The 12,629-nt window shown below is 34.4% G+C and overlaps 2 protein-coding genes and 5 non-coding genes across 8 annotated transcripts in view; 6 read left to right on the top strand and 1 right to left on the bottom strand.

Annotated features, from left to right (window-relative positions):
* LOC21400103 (U6 snRNA phosphodiesterase) overlaps positions 1-1,848 on the top strand; it is a 12,149-nt gene extending 10,301 nt beyond the window's left edge. The window contains exons 2-7 of the mRNA XM_024173960.1: positions 15-143; positions 292-384; positions 487-736; positions 1,093-1,189; positions 1,296-1,361; positions 1,590-1,848. Of these exons, the coding sequence (XP_024029728.1) occupies positions 15-143; positions 292-384; positions 487-736; positions 1,093-1,189; positions 1,296-1,361; positions 1,590-1,784 (830 nt within the window). The 3' untranslated portion in view covers positions 1,785-1,848. The remainder of the gene's footprint in view (positions 1-14; positions 144-291; positions 385-486; positions 737-1,092; positions 1,190-1,295; positions 1,362-1,589) is intronic.
* A 124-nt stretch (positions 1,849-1,972) lies between these two features.
* Positions 1,973-5,846, bottom strand: LOC21400104 (protein ORANGE-GREEN, chloroplastic). 2 transcript variants are annotated; one of them, XM_024173936.1, is made up of 9 exons: positions 5,482-5,846; positions 4,842-4,956; positions 4,078-4,194; positions 3,802-3,888; positions 3,584-3,660; positions 3,089-3,216; positions 2,654-2,790; positions 2,448-2,527; positions 1,973-2,300 (listed from the first exon to the last, which is right to left on the bottom strand). In XM_024173936.1, the coding sequence occupies exons 1-8, from the start codon at positions 5,679-5,681 to the stop codon at positions 2,450-2,452; spliced, it is 939 nt and encodes a 312-aa protein (XP_024029704.1). In that variant the 5' UTR covers positions 5,682-5,846; the 3' UTR covers positions 1,973-2,300; positions 2,448-2,449. The 2 variants fall into 2 exon arrangements, with proteins under 2 accessions (XP_024029704.1, XP_010109143.1); XM_010110841.2 differs by having other exon boundaries at positions 1,981-2,527.
* A 1,519-nt stretch (positions 5,847-7,365) lies between these two features.
* LOC112094044 lies at positions 7,366-7,456 on the top strand. The gene has a single exon (XR_002903327.1). It is a non-coding gene; the product is annotated as a small nucleolar RNA SNORD34 (small nucleolar RNA).
* Positions 7,457-7,841: 385 nt separating this feature from the next.
* LOC112094046 lies at positions 7,842-7,945 on the top strand. Its single transcript, XR_002903329.1, has one exon. It is a non-coding gene; the product is annotated as a small nucleolar RNA Z107/R87 (small nucleolar RNA).
* A 121-nt stretch (positions 7,946-8,066) lies between these two features.
* On the top strand, positions 8,067-8,168 carry LOC112094041. The gene has a single exon (XR_002903324.1). It is a non-coding gene; the product is annotated as a small nucleolar RNA R30/Z108 (small nucleolar RNA).
* Positions 8,169-8,270: 102 nt separating this feature from the next.
* On the top strand, positions 8,271-8,361 carry LOC112094042. Its single transcript, XR_002903325.1, has one exon. It is a non-coding gene; the product is annotated as a small nucleolar RNA snoR31 (small nucleolar RNA).
* A 239-nt stretch (positions 8,362-8,600) lies between these two features.
* Positions 8,601-8,697, top strand: LOC112094045. Its single transcript, XR_002903328.1, has one exon. It is a non-coding gene; the product is annotated as a small nucleolar RNA snoR31/Z110/Z27 (small nucleolar RNA).
* The last annotated feature ends 3,932 nt before the right edge of the window (positions 8,698-12,629 follow it).

A 12,629-nucleotide genomic window follows, 5' to 3' on the forward strand; every position in this document is an offset into this window, starting at 1 on the left:
GGAGGCCTTGATAGCTTCTTATGGCGGCGACTCAGACTCCGAGTCCCCAACTCAGTTTTCTCCGCCGACTATTTCCCAGGAATCGTCTCCTCTTCCTCTTCCTCCACCTCCTCTCTCGCTCCTTAACCCGCCCAACTCCCTCGGTAACCACTAATTCTCACATATTTCATCTGTTATCTTTACAATTTTTGAGCTCAAATGGAAATCAGTTTTTATAGCTGTTTATATAGTATAAGGTATATACAGCTCTTCAGTTATGCCCACCAAGTGTTTGACGTTTTGACTGTGAAGGGTCTCTGGATTATTCTCCCAGCGGGCAGCCCAGCAGAGTTAGGAGTTTTCCTCACGTTGAAGGGAACTATGCTTTACATGTCTATATCCCAGGTGGGTAAATTTTCAATGCTCAATTTTGTACTTCCATTTCTTATGAATTTACACTTGTTGTTGTTGTTGTACTCTTCTAAGTTCTAAACAATGTGGTTATAGTAAATATACCATCTGCGCCAAAGAAAGATATGGTTTTGTTCTTGAAGAGAGTTGCTCGTCTTGTGCCTGGTCTTTACGTGGTCGACGTTGATGTCCCACTTGACGCTCTTTGCAAAGATGATGACAAGCTTGAGCAGGTTGCTTTGGGAAGGAAATTCCACATAAGCTTAGGCAGAACTGTCCCGATCCGAGCTCACCAGATTGACTCTCTGGTGACAATGCTCCGTCAGAAGCTTCAGTTTCAGGGGCGGTAAGATCACTCGTTCGATAACTTTGAAAATTGGGACGCACTATGCGGCTCTCTGAAACTTCTATGCAGCTCAATCTTCGCCGTTGAATCACGAAAAGAAAATAACCCGAGTTGTTGGGTGATGAATAGAAAAAGTAATATGAGGCATGAGCTGTTGGAAAAATTTTCTGCTATAGCGGACAACTTCTATTTTATTGTTAAAGTTGTTTCTTTTCATCATTTAGTGGCTAACATTTGTTTCAACATAGTACATTCCATTTTTTTATTGTACATTTTTCTTTTCATCTCAGCTTTTGTCATTGAGAATATAATGCTATAGGTGAAGTATGCATGACCCATTACAGTATTCGACTCAGGTATTGGATTGATTTTAACAAGTGGGAAGTTTTTGTTAATGATGATGGTACACGCACTTTTCTGTCTATGGAAGTCACTGCAAAGGGTTTAGCCGAGGTATGTATAGTCTCTAGAAGCAGTTTAGTTAGCGAATCACTTTCAAGAAAAATCTACCATTACTTTGTTAGCTGATATAAATATTATGTGGATGCGTAAATTGCAGGTTACTAAGCAGATTCAAGCCGTCAATGAGGTCTATAAGCTTCACAATTTACCTGAGTTTTACGAGGTTAGACTTGTCCTTAGTCGTTCCTTCATAAAATGGAACACTTAAGACCCTCTTCGTGTCGCTCTTTTGAATTGAGAACTTAATTTAAAAAGTAAAATTTATGTAAGAAAAAACATTGTAACAAAAAAAGTTGAAATTAAATTTTTGTGAGAGAACACCAGCAAAATAATTATGGGTTAATATTGTTCTTTCTAAATACCGGTGCACAATATTGGATGTTCATTGCAGGATCCACGCCCTCATATATCTTTAGTATGGGCATTGGGGGACATTAGCAATTCCTTGAAGAGTGCGGTTCAAGCAGAACGGAGATTAGCTGTTGGGGGCTCACAAAAACAAAGCATTTTTACCAGTAAATTCAGCGGTATCAAGTGTAGAATTGGTAAAAAATCATACAAGATATGTAAATTTTCAGAAACATGAAAAAATTGTATTCTAGTTGCCTCTTTGGCTAATTACTTCCATAATCATGCTTTACAAGTCCTATTCTGTTGAATACTAATGTTAATAGTTTATCAAACAGTTTGCTAGTTTCTCTTGTTATTTTTGAGGGGGAAAAATGACAATGAAATCATGAAGAAAAGCCTTTCTGCTACTATTTCTCTATGTTACAAGAAACAAAGATTGCGGCAGATGAATTTTGGGGGTGGTGGGTGGGATAAAGTCGTAAAGGAACAGGTTACAGAATAAATTCTCTTAGCCAAAAACCATACTACTATTATTATCCATAAACAATGTTTGCCAAGGAAAGCCCGAGGGCATGCCTGCCGATTGGTTCGTCAAGCATTGCTACATAAGATGTTAAATTACTTGGTCCAGGAAAATAGTACAGATGTAGTGCTATCATGTCCTAATGAAGTGCCAACAACCTGCAGCCATATCACACCGTAACAAGACTCTCAGAAGCCAGGTGAGACCTTTGGGTAGGCTGCAGCAATTCTACAATTTAGTGCAATTTGGATTCAGCCATGATATTGGAACTGATAATTTGTACAGAACTTCTTCGTTATGCCATGGAGACCAGTATGCCGCATAAATTGGATTTTTTCTACATGTATGAGTATAGAGATGTGTATGATGGTGCACCTCTAATCAAAGGGATCAAACCGAGGGTCGTGCTCACTTGCCATTGCCATTCCAGTACAGAGGCATGTTGGGCACATAACCTGCCAAACCAGAGACAGGGCATTAGGGAAAGTTACCCATAAAGGGTAAAAAAGGAACTTGTTGATCTGTGATGGCAGAAAGAGGAACTTAGAATAGCTAGTAAAATCGCATTTTAGATGTTCAACCTTTCCAGATCCTGAGCAGTTGGAACATCTTTCCGTTCTAGGCGTTGACAGAGGCTGATTTTCACCATTAACTGAGGACACCGGTTCAATAAGGACAATGGCTCCTGTATTTGAACAACGAGCACAAGCAAGATACCCTGCATAAAATATAAGAGTGAGAAATACACCCAACTCTGAACACTATTCTATAATTGAAATCTCAAATAGGATAACGAAATTAAATGTTGTTTATTTTCTAAAACCAAGGTCCGTGTCAAAAAATATGCATTCAGGGTGGAACTGGAAAACCATGACATCCTACATAGAAGGTATATAGCAAAAAGAACTATCTTTACCCTAGATCCCAGATCCTCAGTAAAACCTTGAGCCAGAAGTCAGCATATGTTCATTAAAAAAAAAAAAGTTGGCATATGGGACATCATTCAAAAATTATACCAGTTCCAAGACAGTATTTGCATCTTTTATGCTCCTGCTGTTTCACATTGTTTATTTCAACAATCATTAATGCTGAAATTACCCCAACTGCTCCTCCAGAGAATGACGCTACAATGGGATCAACCTGACTGCACTTTGACAGGACAATGGGTAAATAAATGAGACCAGACATGATATCGAACAAACACCATTAGTAGTTTCATATGGAGATAGGCAACAATATATGAAGATATGTTATATTATTACTGCTTAAAGGGAAGGAGATACTAGTAAGTTCTACATAATCATACATTTTGAACCATCCCATCTCCCTAATTTGTTAATACTGTATCTTAACATTTGATTAATTAAACACAGGATGTAGTAGTGATTCTTGAAGTAGTAGAGAAGAGCAAAATGGCATAACTATTCTCGGAACAGGAATCATGAACATCTTGGCAAGGTAATGACAGATAGAGACATTTGAAGAGAATAGGATAAAGAGACAAGCTATACCTCAATTGCATAGGCAGATGCATACTTCGTATAAAATCAGCATACGATGTGCCTCCTAGTCCCAGTTTAAGCTCCAACTGAGATACAAATACAACAAGACCAAGTCACCGACTTAATACATTTCTATTTTCTCCTATTCTCCAAAATTGTTATCACCAACCCCGTCAACATAATCTTTAAGACTCATTAGCAGAAGTAATATATTGCAGATAACTTACAGAGGGAGCAAGAAGGCCACCAAAAAGCATAAACCCAGCAATCAGAGAAAAGCAAGTAGCATAATACTGTTTTAGGTTTGCTGGACTCTGCAAACGACATACAAACATTATTCACCGCGTGATCAACTAATTGAAGCAAAAAATTGCGAACTTTTGTTCTTGTTTCCATGGTCAAGGTGGAATCGATAATGCAGGTAAAACAGGCTAACTACATGAAATGGATGGATTACTGAAACAAGGACCACAAGAATACTACTTTATACAAAGGAAACTTACTAAGGGAGGCAAGAAGGGGATGAACGATGGAAAATTAGGAAGTTCATTTTCTCGCTCATCCTTTGAAACTCCGAGCTCGGCACTTTTAATTCTTTGCTGTATCCTCAGCCTGCGAACCTACAATTTTTCAGGTATCAGAGATTATAAGATGTTACCTCAATGATTAAATATGGAAAAATATACTTATTTCGTTTTCCTAAGCTTGCGATAAGTTTATATCTAAGGGCATAAACTTAATAATTATTCATATACAAAACAGTTCAGCCACTATGAAAACTCTACTGGCAATTAGAGGTATGCTGATTAAAGAAACTTTTTGACAATAGAACTGATTTCAAAAATAAAAATCACCCAAAGTGATGCACACAAGTAAAAGTATGAAAAGAGAATAAATAGTGGGTCGAGTGATATTCTAGAATTTCCATGTAACTGTAAGTCTTAACAGAACTTCGCATCTTCAATAGAGTTATCTTGTATTTCAAACAATTCTGCATAATTGAGATTGATTTTTTTTTTCAACAAGTTATGTCATGGAAATGTTGTTTCCTATTGAAATGCCGTATATGAATGAGAAAACGGATTTTAATAGTAATTAGAAGAAAAGTGGCATTCTATACTATGTTTCGTAAAAAAAATGCAAAACAGAGCCTAATAGCAATCACAACCAAAGCAGTAGACGACTTTTCCCATTTTCATTATTTTCACTTCTTTAAAAAAGCATCAAAGTAAAAGTGCTGATAGAGAAAATGGTCTCACTTGCCTACCTCCTCCATGTGCAAAAAGATTTTATTCCGGCGACTTCGGATATTATCCTGAATTTCTTGCAGTTCCATATTGGCAAAGTCTTGCACTGTATCAGGTCCCTCAATGATACAAAACCTGAGTTTGTAATCATCCCATGTGAAGGCATCATTTTCCATCCTTAATCTCATCTATCATGACAAATAAAGAACTACATGTTTTCCCAGTATCAATATTAAAAACTTCAAACTAGTAACAGGATTGTCATGTAGTCATCAGAAGGTGCTGTTGAAAATAATATCAACAACTATATCTTCTATTCTTGAGAAATTTATCCCATTTTTCCTTTCGATAAACTTTTATGCCCATTTTGTATCAGCATAAAACAATCAAATGCTTATTTATTTTTCTCTTCAAACTTCTCCAAGAACATTGCTCATCAACAAAGGACCCCGCAAATCGAACCGCCTCCAGTTTATTGCAACAACAAAATTAATTAACAACAACATAAATCTACGAAAAACAACTTTAGGTCACCGAATAATATTGAATAATCTTTTCATATATACCCTAAAAGAGAAAAGTTCAAACATTTAAAAGTCTCGTTCTCATCCAAATTCTCAACAACCAAGCACACAGACATGTAATCAACAGAGAGAGTACCCGGCGGCGTTTTTATCGGCGGGTTCGGCGTCCATTGAGAGAGCGAAAGATGATGACTCCGGCTCGGACGCCATGGATCGCCATTTCAAGCTCAGTTTAGGCTTGGCGTCGCCGAATCGGGAGCTCGGACAAGGGAAATTGCAGAGATGCACTCGATTAATCGGACCGGAGAGCGCCAAGGCTCGACCGAGACAAATCATCTCGCTCCAAAAGCAGAGCTCTCGCGCTGATTCCGAAAAAGAAACAGAGAGCTCCTGTTCTTCTGCAACTCTCTGCGTCTCTGTGTGAGTTCGGTGAATGGGAAAGAGAAGAGAGAGACGGATAGAGAGAGAGAGAGAGAGAGAGAGGGGACAAGAGAGAGAAAGGGGGGCTTTGTCTTAGTGCGTGTGGCACCGTGTCAAAGAAGTTATAATATTGGAGGGAAATGGCGGATTGCCACGTGGCGCCACCGTAGTGATCGGAATTTCTTTTTCTTCGTATTATTGTATTTGAAAATTGGGAGAGAATTTTAGTGGAGGTGGCCTGGTTGGAAGTTGGAACCTAACGAAAAATTCATATATATATTTTTTGGATAATTTTGATATTTACAAGGACAATATCTGCTTACTTAAGATTTTTTTCCCCTCTTCTTGCCAAAATCTAAGAATTTAAAGAAAAAGAAGTTTTTCCAAGTTTCCACGAAAGTTCCAAGCATATATCACCAACTAGAATGAACAATTTCTTATGGTTTCCAGTCACTGTTGTTTTTGGAGAAATGCGTGTTTTGCATCAAGAGACAAATGGACGTGGTCACTTTGTAAATTCGAGTTTTCAATTCGAATTGAGATGTGATATTTTTTGAGAATTTTTTATTATAACAGAAAAAGTTAAATGTGATATTTTCTGAGAGTTTTTTACTGTAAAAACTTAAAACTAAAAACTCAAATCAGTGAAATGAACGAAAGCGTTATATTTTGCATATGTCTTTCAAGGTATCTTTTAATTGTGTCCGTAATTTCCCTCGACGTCCAACTTAAATACTTAGGGTTAAATTACACGTTAATTTTTGCTAATTATAGTAGGATTAAAGTGAAAATCATTTTTTTTTTTTTTTATGTTTCCCAAACTCAATTACTCGTGCTTCGTTCTCATAGTATCAATTTTCACTAATAAATTTTTCTCAAAAAAAAAATCACTTATAAGTAATATATTATTTTACTTGTCTATAGGTGAAAATAAGCATCGTATTCATATAAACAACTTGCCGTTTGTTTTTTCCAACTTATTCCTGTCTCGTTTGATCAGGATAAAAGACACGTTGTAATAAATTTATGCCCCGTTCACTTCATCAATTCGAGTTTTGCTACAGTAAAAAACTCTCACAAACAATCACATCTAATTTTTTTCTTACAGTAAAAAACTCTCACATAAAATCACATCTCAACTCGAATTACAAACTCGAATCAGCGAAGTGAACGGAATACTTCATCAGAACAAAAACCATACTTCTTTTTTGGAGGAAGTTTTTTGACTCATTATCAGAAAACGACATCATAAAGATTACAGATACTATGTCGTTATTAGATTACCCCTTAAAAATTCCTTTAAAAGAAGAGGAAAAAAAAAAAAAGAAAAAAATCGGCGCGAATCCGTACCTGTTTCGCAATTTCGCGCTTTTACTTTTTATTTTCCCTCCCTGAAAGGCCTCACCTCGTCTTATATAATAGAGGACGATCTCAAAAGCTTAGCAGACCCAACGATTGGGTTGGTCAATTCCCTAGCTTATCAATCTATCTGTCGCTTCTTCTTCTTTTTGGCACATTTTTCCTTGTCCATTCTATAGTAATATTTCTGCTCTTAAAAGTTTGCATACATTTTTTTTTTCTTTTCCATTTTAGGCGCATCATAGGCCACTGATGATTCAACCATATTTTGCCTACATTGCTTGATTATCCGCTTTTGGGTAAATGTAAACGACTATTGATCTGAGGCCTTTCAAGAAACAGAAGTAGATTTTTTACTGTGTTTCTTTTTTTTTTTTTTTTTTTCTTTCTATTTTGGGTTGAAATATTTTGTTGCTAATTTTTCCCCTCTCACTAATTTCCATCATTTCGCGGCATATTGGGCCGGTCTGGGCCGGGTTATACGAATACCCGAATCCTACCAGTAGTCTTTTTGGGTGCCCGAATTGAGAAAACCCTAGCATCGTTTGCTATAAATCCGTGGCCGACGATTTGGTCTTAGAGAAGCCCCACAAAATGACATATATAGGATTCTAGGGTTTAGCCTCCATTTCTCTCCTCCAATTTCTTTTTGTCGTTGTTTCTTCAGCTTCTCTTCTTTCTCTCTGTTATCCATTAAAAAGTGGAGAGAGACCGAGAGATCGCAGTGATGACTCCATAAAATTCAAGCTCAACAGACCGGAATGCAGGCTTCTCTTCACTGAGAACTTTGCGTGTCGACAACCCCGCTGAACTGAGCGATCTCTCTCTTTCTCCTCATTTTTTTTCTTGTTTGTTTTCTTCTTTTTTAGTGTTTCTCAATATTTTTTTCAATTAATTTAATTTCTATTTGATTTTTTTATTTGCTTGGATTGTGGGAAATATGATGATTGCGATGATGATATTTAAGCTCCCTCTTCTGATTAAGGTTGAGGAAAATCGCTGGCAGAATCGAACCTAAAACCTTAAATTGCCACCACTGAGTAAACTCATAATTTCCCAATTCTGGTTTTTAGCTTTTACAAAGTGTATTTGTTTTATGTTTTTTTTTTCGTTTGTTATTACTTGAGAATTTTGATTTTGGGTTCGCTGATGGGGATGAAGCAATATATATAATCCAACACTTGATCTGAGATACAACTGTATCGATTGATGCCAAATGATTTGCCTCTGAATCTGCTTGTGTTGCGTAATTACGATCTTTTCGATGTTGGTATTAATCTTTGTTGGTTTTTTAATTGATATTCTTGTGCATTTCAATGTACAATGGTTTTTGGTACTGAAAGTTATGTTTTAAATTGCATAGTTAGTTGATTTTTTTCTGGTACAACAACCAAAGATGGTTTTTTAAATTTAGATCATTGCTTTACATTACAAATTTTTTTTAATTATTTTGTTTCGCATTTTATTGCACTGTACATCATCATATGATGAAATTCGGAAAAAATCTTAGGACACCTTCCTACACAGCATTTACTTGCTGTGGATGAGAAGAACATTCCATTCTGATGATGATATTTATTTATGGATGTTTTTGGAGCAACTACTAGAACCAGTTTTATTCTTGTTTGGCCTGTGACATGAGCAAACTTACAAATTTGCAATATGGAATTATATCAAACAGATTAAAAAAAGGGGAAAGTGCTAAGTTTATGTAGAAAGTGAAATTGTACTGATCGGAATCAACAATTGAGAATAGAAGGAAAGCATATGATGTTTAACGGAACTATACAATCAACTGATAAAAAACATACGACGGTTCTCTCATTGTGGTTGGGGACTTGGTCTAGTTTGAGTTGAGAAGGAAAAATTATATGTGATTGTAGGTGTAACAAATTTTAAATTTTAAATTGAAATTTATAAAATGAATGGATTCTTTATTTATTTCTCGTAAGATGCTCTGAAACTACGGACAGAACTTCATGCATCCTTTTGTTCGGAGCTCTCCAAACACTTTCACAGCACAAGCCACCAATGAGCAATAACTCCACCTTTTCTTCCTGGCTCATTCTTCTGTGATCCGGAAAGCTTATAGAAGGGTTGAAATGAGGTCTTCCGTTAGGTTTTGATACGGGAAATCTCTGTTGTAGGAGTGAAAAAAAAAAAAAAAAACTCAACAACCTCACGAACTTAGGTTCCGTTCATTTTGTTGATTCGAGTTTTGTTACAGTAAAAAGTTTTCACAAACAATCACATCTAATTTTTTTGTTACAGTAAAAAGTTTTTACATAAAATCACATCTCAACTCGAATTAAAAATTTAAATCAGTGAACTAAACGGTCCCTCAATTAATTAACTCTACCCAACTCATTAGAACTCGAAACTGACCAGCCGATTAAAAGATCAACCCACACACACAACTATTAATTAGTGGGCTTTCTTAATTTAATTTAACTGGAACTCACTCAATAAATTATATATATAAATAAATATCTTTCTATCTCATAATATATAATATTTGTCTTATATTTTATTAATTATTTGATAATTTATTTTGTTTCATGTTTTTATTATTGTTTATTTGTTGGTTTATACTTATATATTTTAATTTGTTTTGCATATATTATATTTTTATATTGGTTTATAATTTATGAGATAATTTTGAAGTTTTATAAGATTAATATTATGGTGAAAGTTAGTTTTTTATATTTTTTATTTTGGATTGAATAATTAGTTTGATTTATTTTTTTATTATGTTCAACCTAATCAATCCATTTAAATTTTAATTATTTATGCTCATTTTAAACTTTGGGTTGATTTGTTGGGTTAAAATTGAATCAACACACTTAAACTTTATTAGGCTGGTTAAAAAATCTCAAAAACTCACCCAACTCACTTGATGTTAATCCCTACTATGTTGGTTGATGAATCACCTCAAAGAGGTAAAGGATTGACATATTTTAATAAATTTCTCACATATAAAAAATTTAATATTTAATTAATATTGGTTGAAATGTTCACTTTTATATAATTATTGTAACTTTTGAATTTTTTAATTTTTTTAAAATAAAAGTTTACGTTTATAACTTTTAAAGTTTAATGATTATGAAAAAAAATTAACATTTTAAATAGTATTATGCATTAAAATAAAAATAAAAATAACATAATATATTATATTTTTTATATTAAATATATAATTAGTCTTAATATTTATATTAGAGATAGTCTAGTATCACATATGATACTGTGACATGCCATGACATTTTGTACCATTTGTTTTTCATGGAATAAATTGAGAATAAATAAAATTAAAATTAAAAAGTCATTTTCTTAATTTTACTTTTTCACTTTTATTAGATTACTCTTTTCACCCTTTAACTTTGTTCTTCGTGCTACTCTACCCTTGAACTATTTTGCCACTTTACCTTTGGACTTTATCATTTTTCGTCACTTTTTTTAAAAAAAAAATAAATAAATAAATTGAGATGACCTATTTCAAATTAAGGAAATACAAACATCATTTTCTAGTAAAATGTAGAGGTGTTAATTTGGTCAGATACTACGTTACAAGATTTAGTCTGGCTCAACCATGTATTGTTGCGGCTGAGTTGGTCCGGCACGCTAGAAGAGCTAGAGTTGGGTCTCATTTATGAAGCCCGCAACACGGGCACGATACTAGCCCGTAAAGGGTTCAGGCACGACCCAGACCTGTGAAATAATTCGATCATAGTGTAATTTAATTATCTCTATATTTTATATGAACTTTATTCTTTTTCCTTCGCGGCAATCATTTTATTGTAATTATTCGTATTATTTTAATAAAATTATGTCTTTTTATGGCATATGATATTATTTATTTTTTTGTCATTAAATCTAAAAATATAAAAAATTAAATTTTAAAATGGGTCACTAGGCCGGCCTACTACCGGCCCATATGAAGGCCCTATTGGCCTCGGCCCTAAATGACAAAGGTCAAGGCTAGGCCTGAGGGTTTGTCCTCAAACCTAGCCCCAACCATGTATTTTAGAGGGCCGTGCAAGCCCATCATAGGCCAGGGGTCAGAAGGGTTGCGTTGGCCTGGCACAACCCTTTTGACACCTCTATAAACGCTTAAAGAAAAAATGTGTATACCGTGTTTTAAAAGCATATACTTAATGAGGTACACTAAAAATCGAGCACACACATGACTATTCGATAAAATTTCTTCAATAAATGAATAAATTTGATTCATCACAATCGAGAGGTCCATAGCACTAAGACCAACAAAACCTTGTTAAGACACAAATAAGTGGATTGAAAATAAAAAATTAATTCTAGGAAACAAAACAAACACATGAACAAAATGTGAGAAAGCCACAATTATTATGAACCCAAACATACATGAAAACGAAAAGATAAATGCCGAGTATTGTTGTCAAAAGCCTTCGGAGGAAAAGCTGATGAAGGAACCGTTGAGGGACTTTCAAGACAACACGGTGAAGTCGAAGAGGTGTTGCCAAATAAAAGCATTTGGCCCCTCACGCGCTATCACTATTGACACCATAATACAACACCATTGCGCATGAAAAAAATAATATATATTTTTTAAATAAAAACATGAAGTGAAAACAAAACTCCAAGCACTCAACTAACATACGATGAAAGTGTCGTGCAGTTCAAGTAATGGACAGCCAACTACCAACACTAGTCCGATTTGTCCAAATGGAGCGCCATAACACCACACACTATTACCACCACTGAGAAAACCCATGATGAAACTGGTAAGAAGAGGAAGTTTTAGGATTGGAAGTCCAGTGATGTACTGGAGGTAACCTTGAAGCTTTAGTTGACATTTCATATGTTGCGTTATCTCTTTTGTTTTATAGGAGATAATTCGAAATGATACCGTATAATTATCTTGGCCTTTTTATTTAGTACTTTTTTTTGGCACATAGAAGTTGGAGAAATTTTGAAAAACACTAATTTAATTTTATGAATAATGGAGTTTTAAATTTATGCAACCCAAATGAACAAGTTTGTTTTATATTTTTATTTTTTTCCCTCTACTACCACACAAATGAACAAGTTGCACGTAAGAGAAAATTAGTGAACTCACAATTTGAATATATTGTTTTAAGATTTTTATCCTTATTATTGATTAATACCTTTTTAACTAATATAGTTTTTGACTAAAGGTTATTAATTAAAATTAAAAGATGAAAATTTAACACCCATGCATTCTAGGGGGTCACCTTTTCTTCAAAGGTAAATAAAACGTGCAAAAATCCGAATTATAAACCTAATTTTCTTTTAGAGAAAATTGCAGAATTTACCATTAAGAGTGCATAAATCTGAATTTTTATCCCTCATTGATTAATACATTTTTACTAGTATAGTTATTTAACTAAAAAGATTATTAATTAAGTGTAAGAGGTAGAAATTTCGACTCATGCACTTTTATAGTGTGTTCATTTTACGACTTGAATTGTGTATGTGAGAGAAAAATATTGTAACAAAAAAATTAAATTT

The sequence above is a fragment of the Morus notabilis genome, unplaced genomic scaffold, assembly GCF_000414095.1.
Source record: "Morus notabilis unplaced genomic scaffold, ASM41409v2 Scaffold223, whole genome shotgun sequence".
Classification (NCBI taxonomy): Eukaryota; Viridiplantae; Streptophyta; class Magnoliopsida; order Rosales; family Moraceae; genus Morus; species Morus notabilis.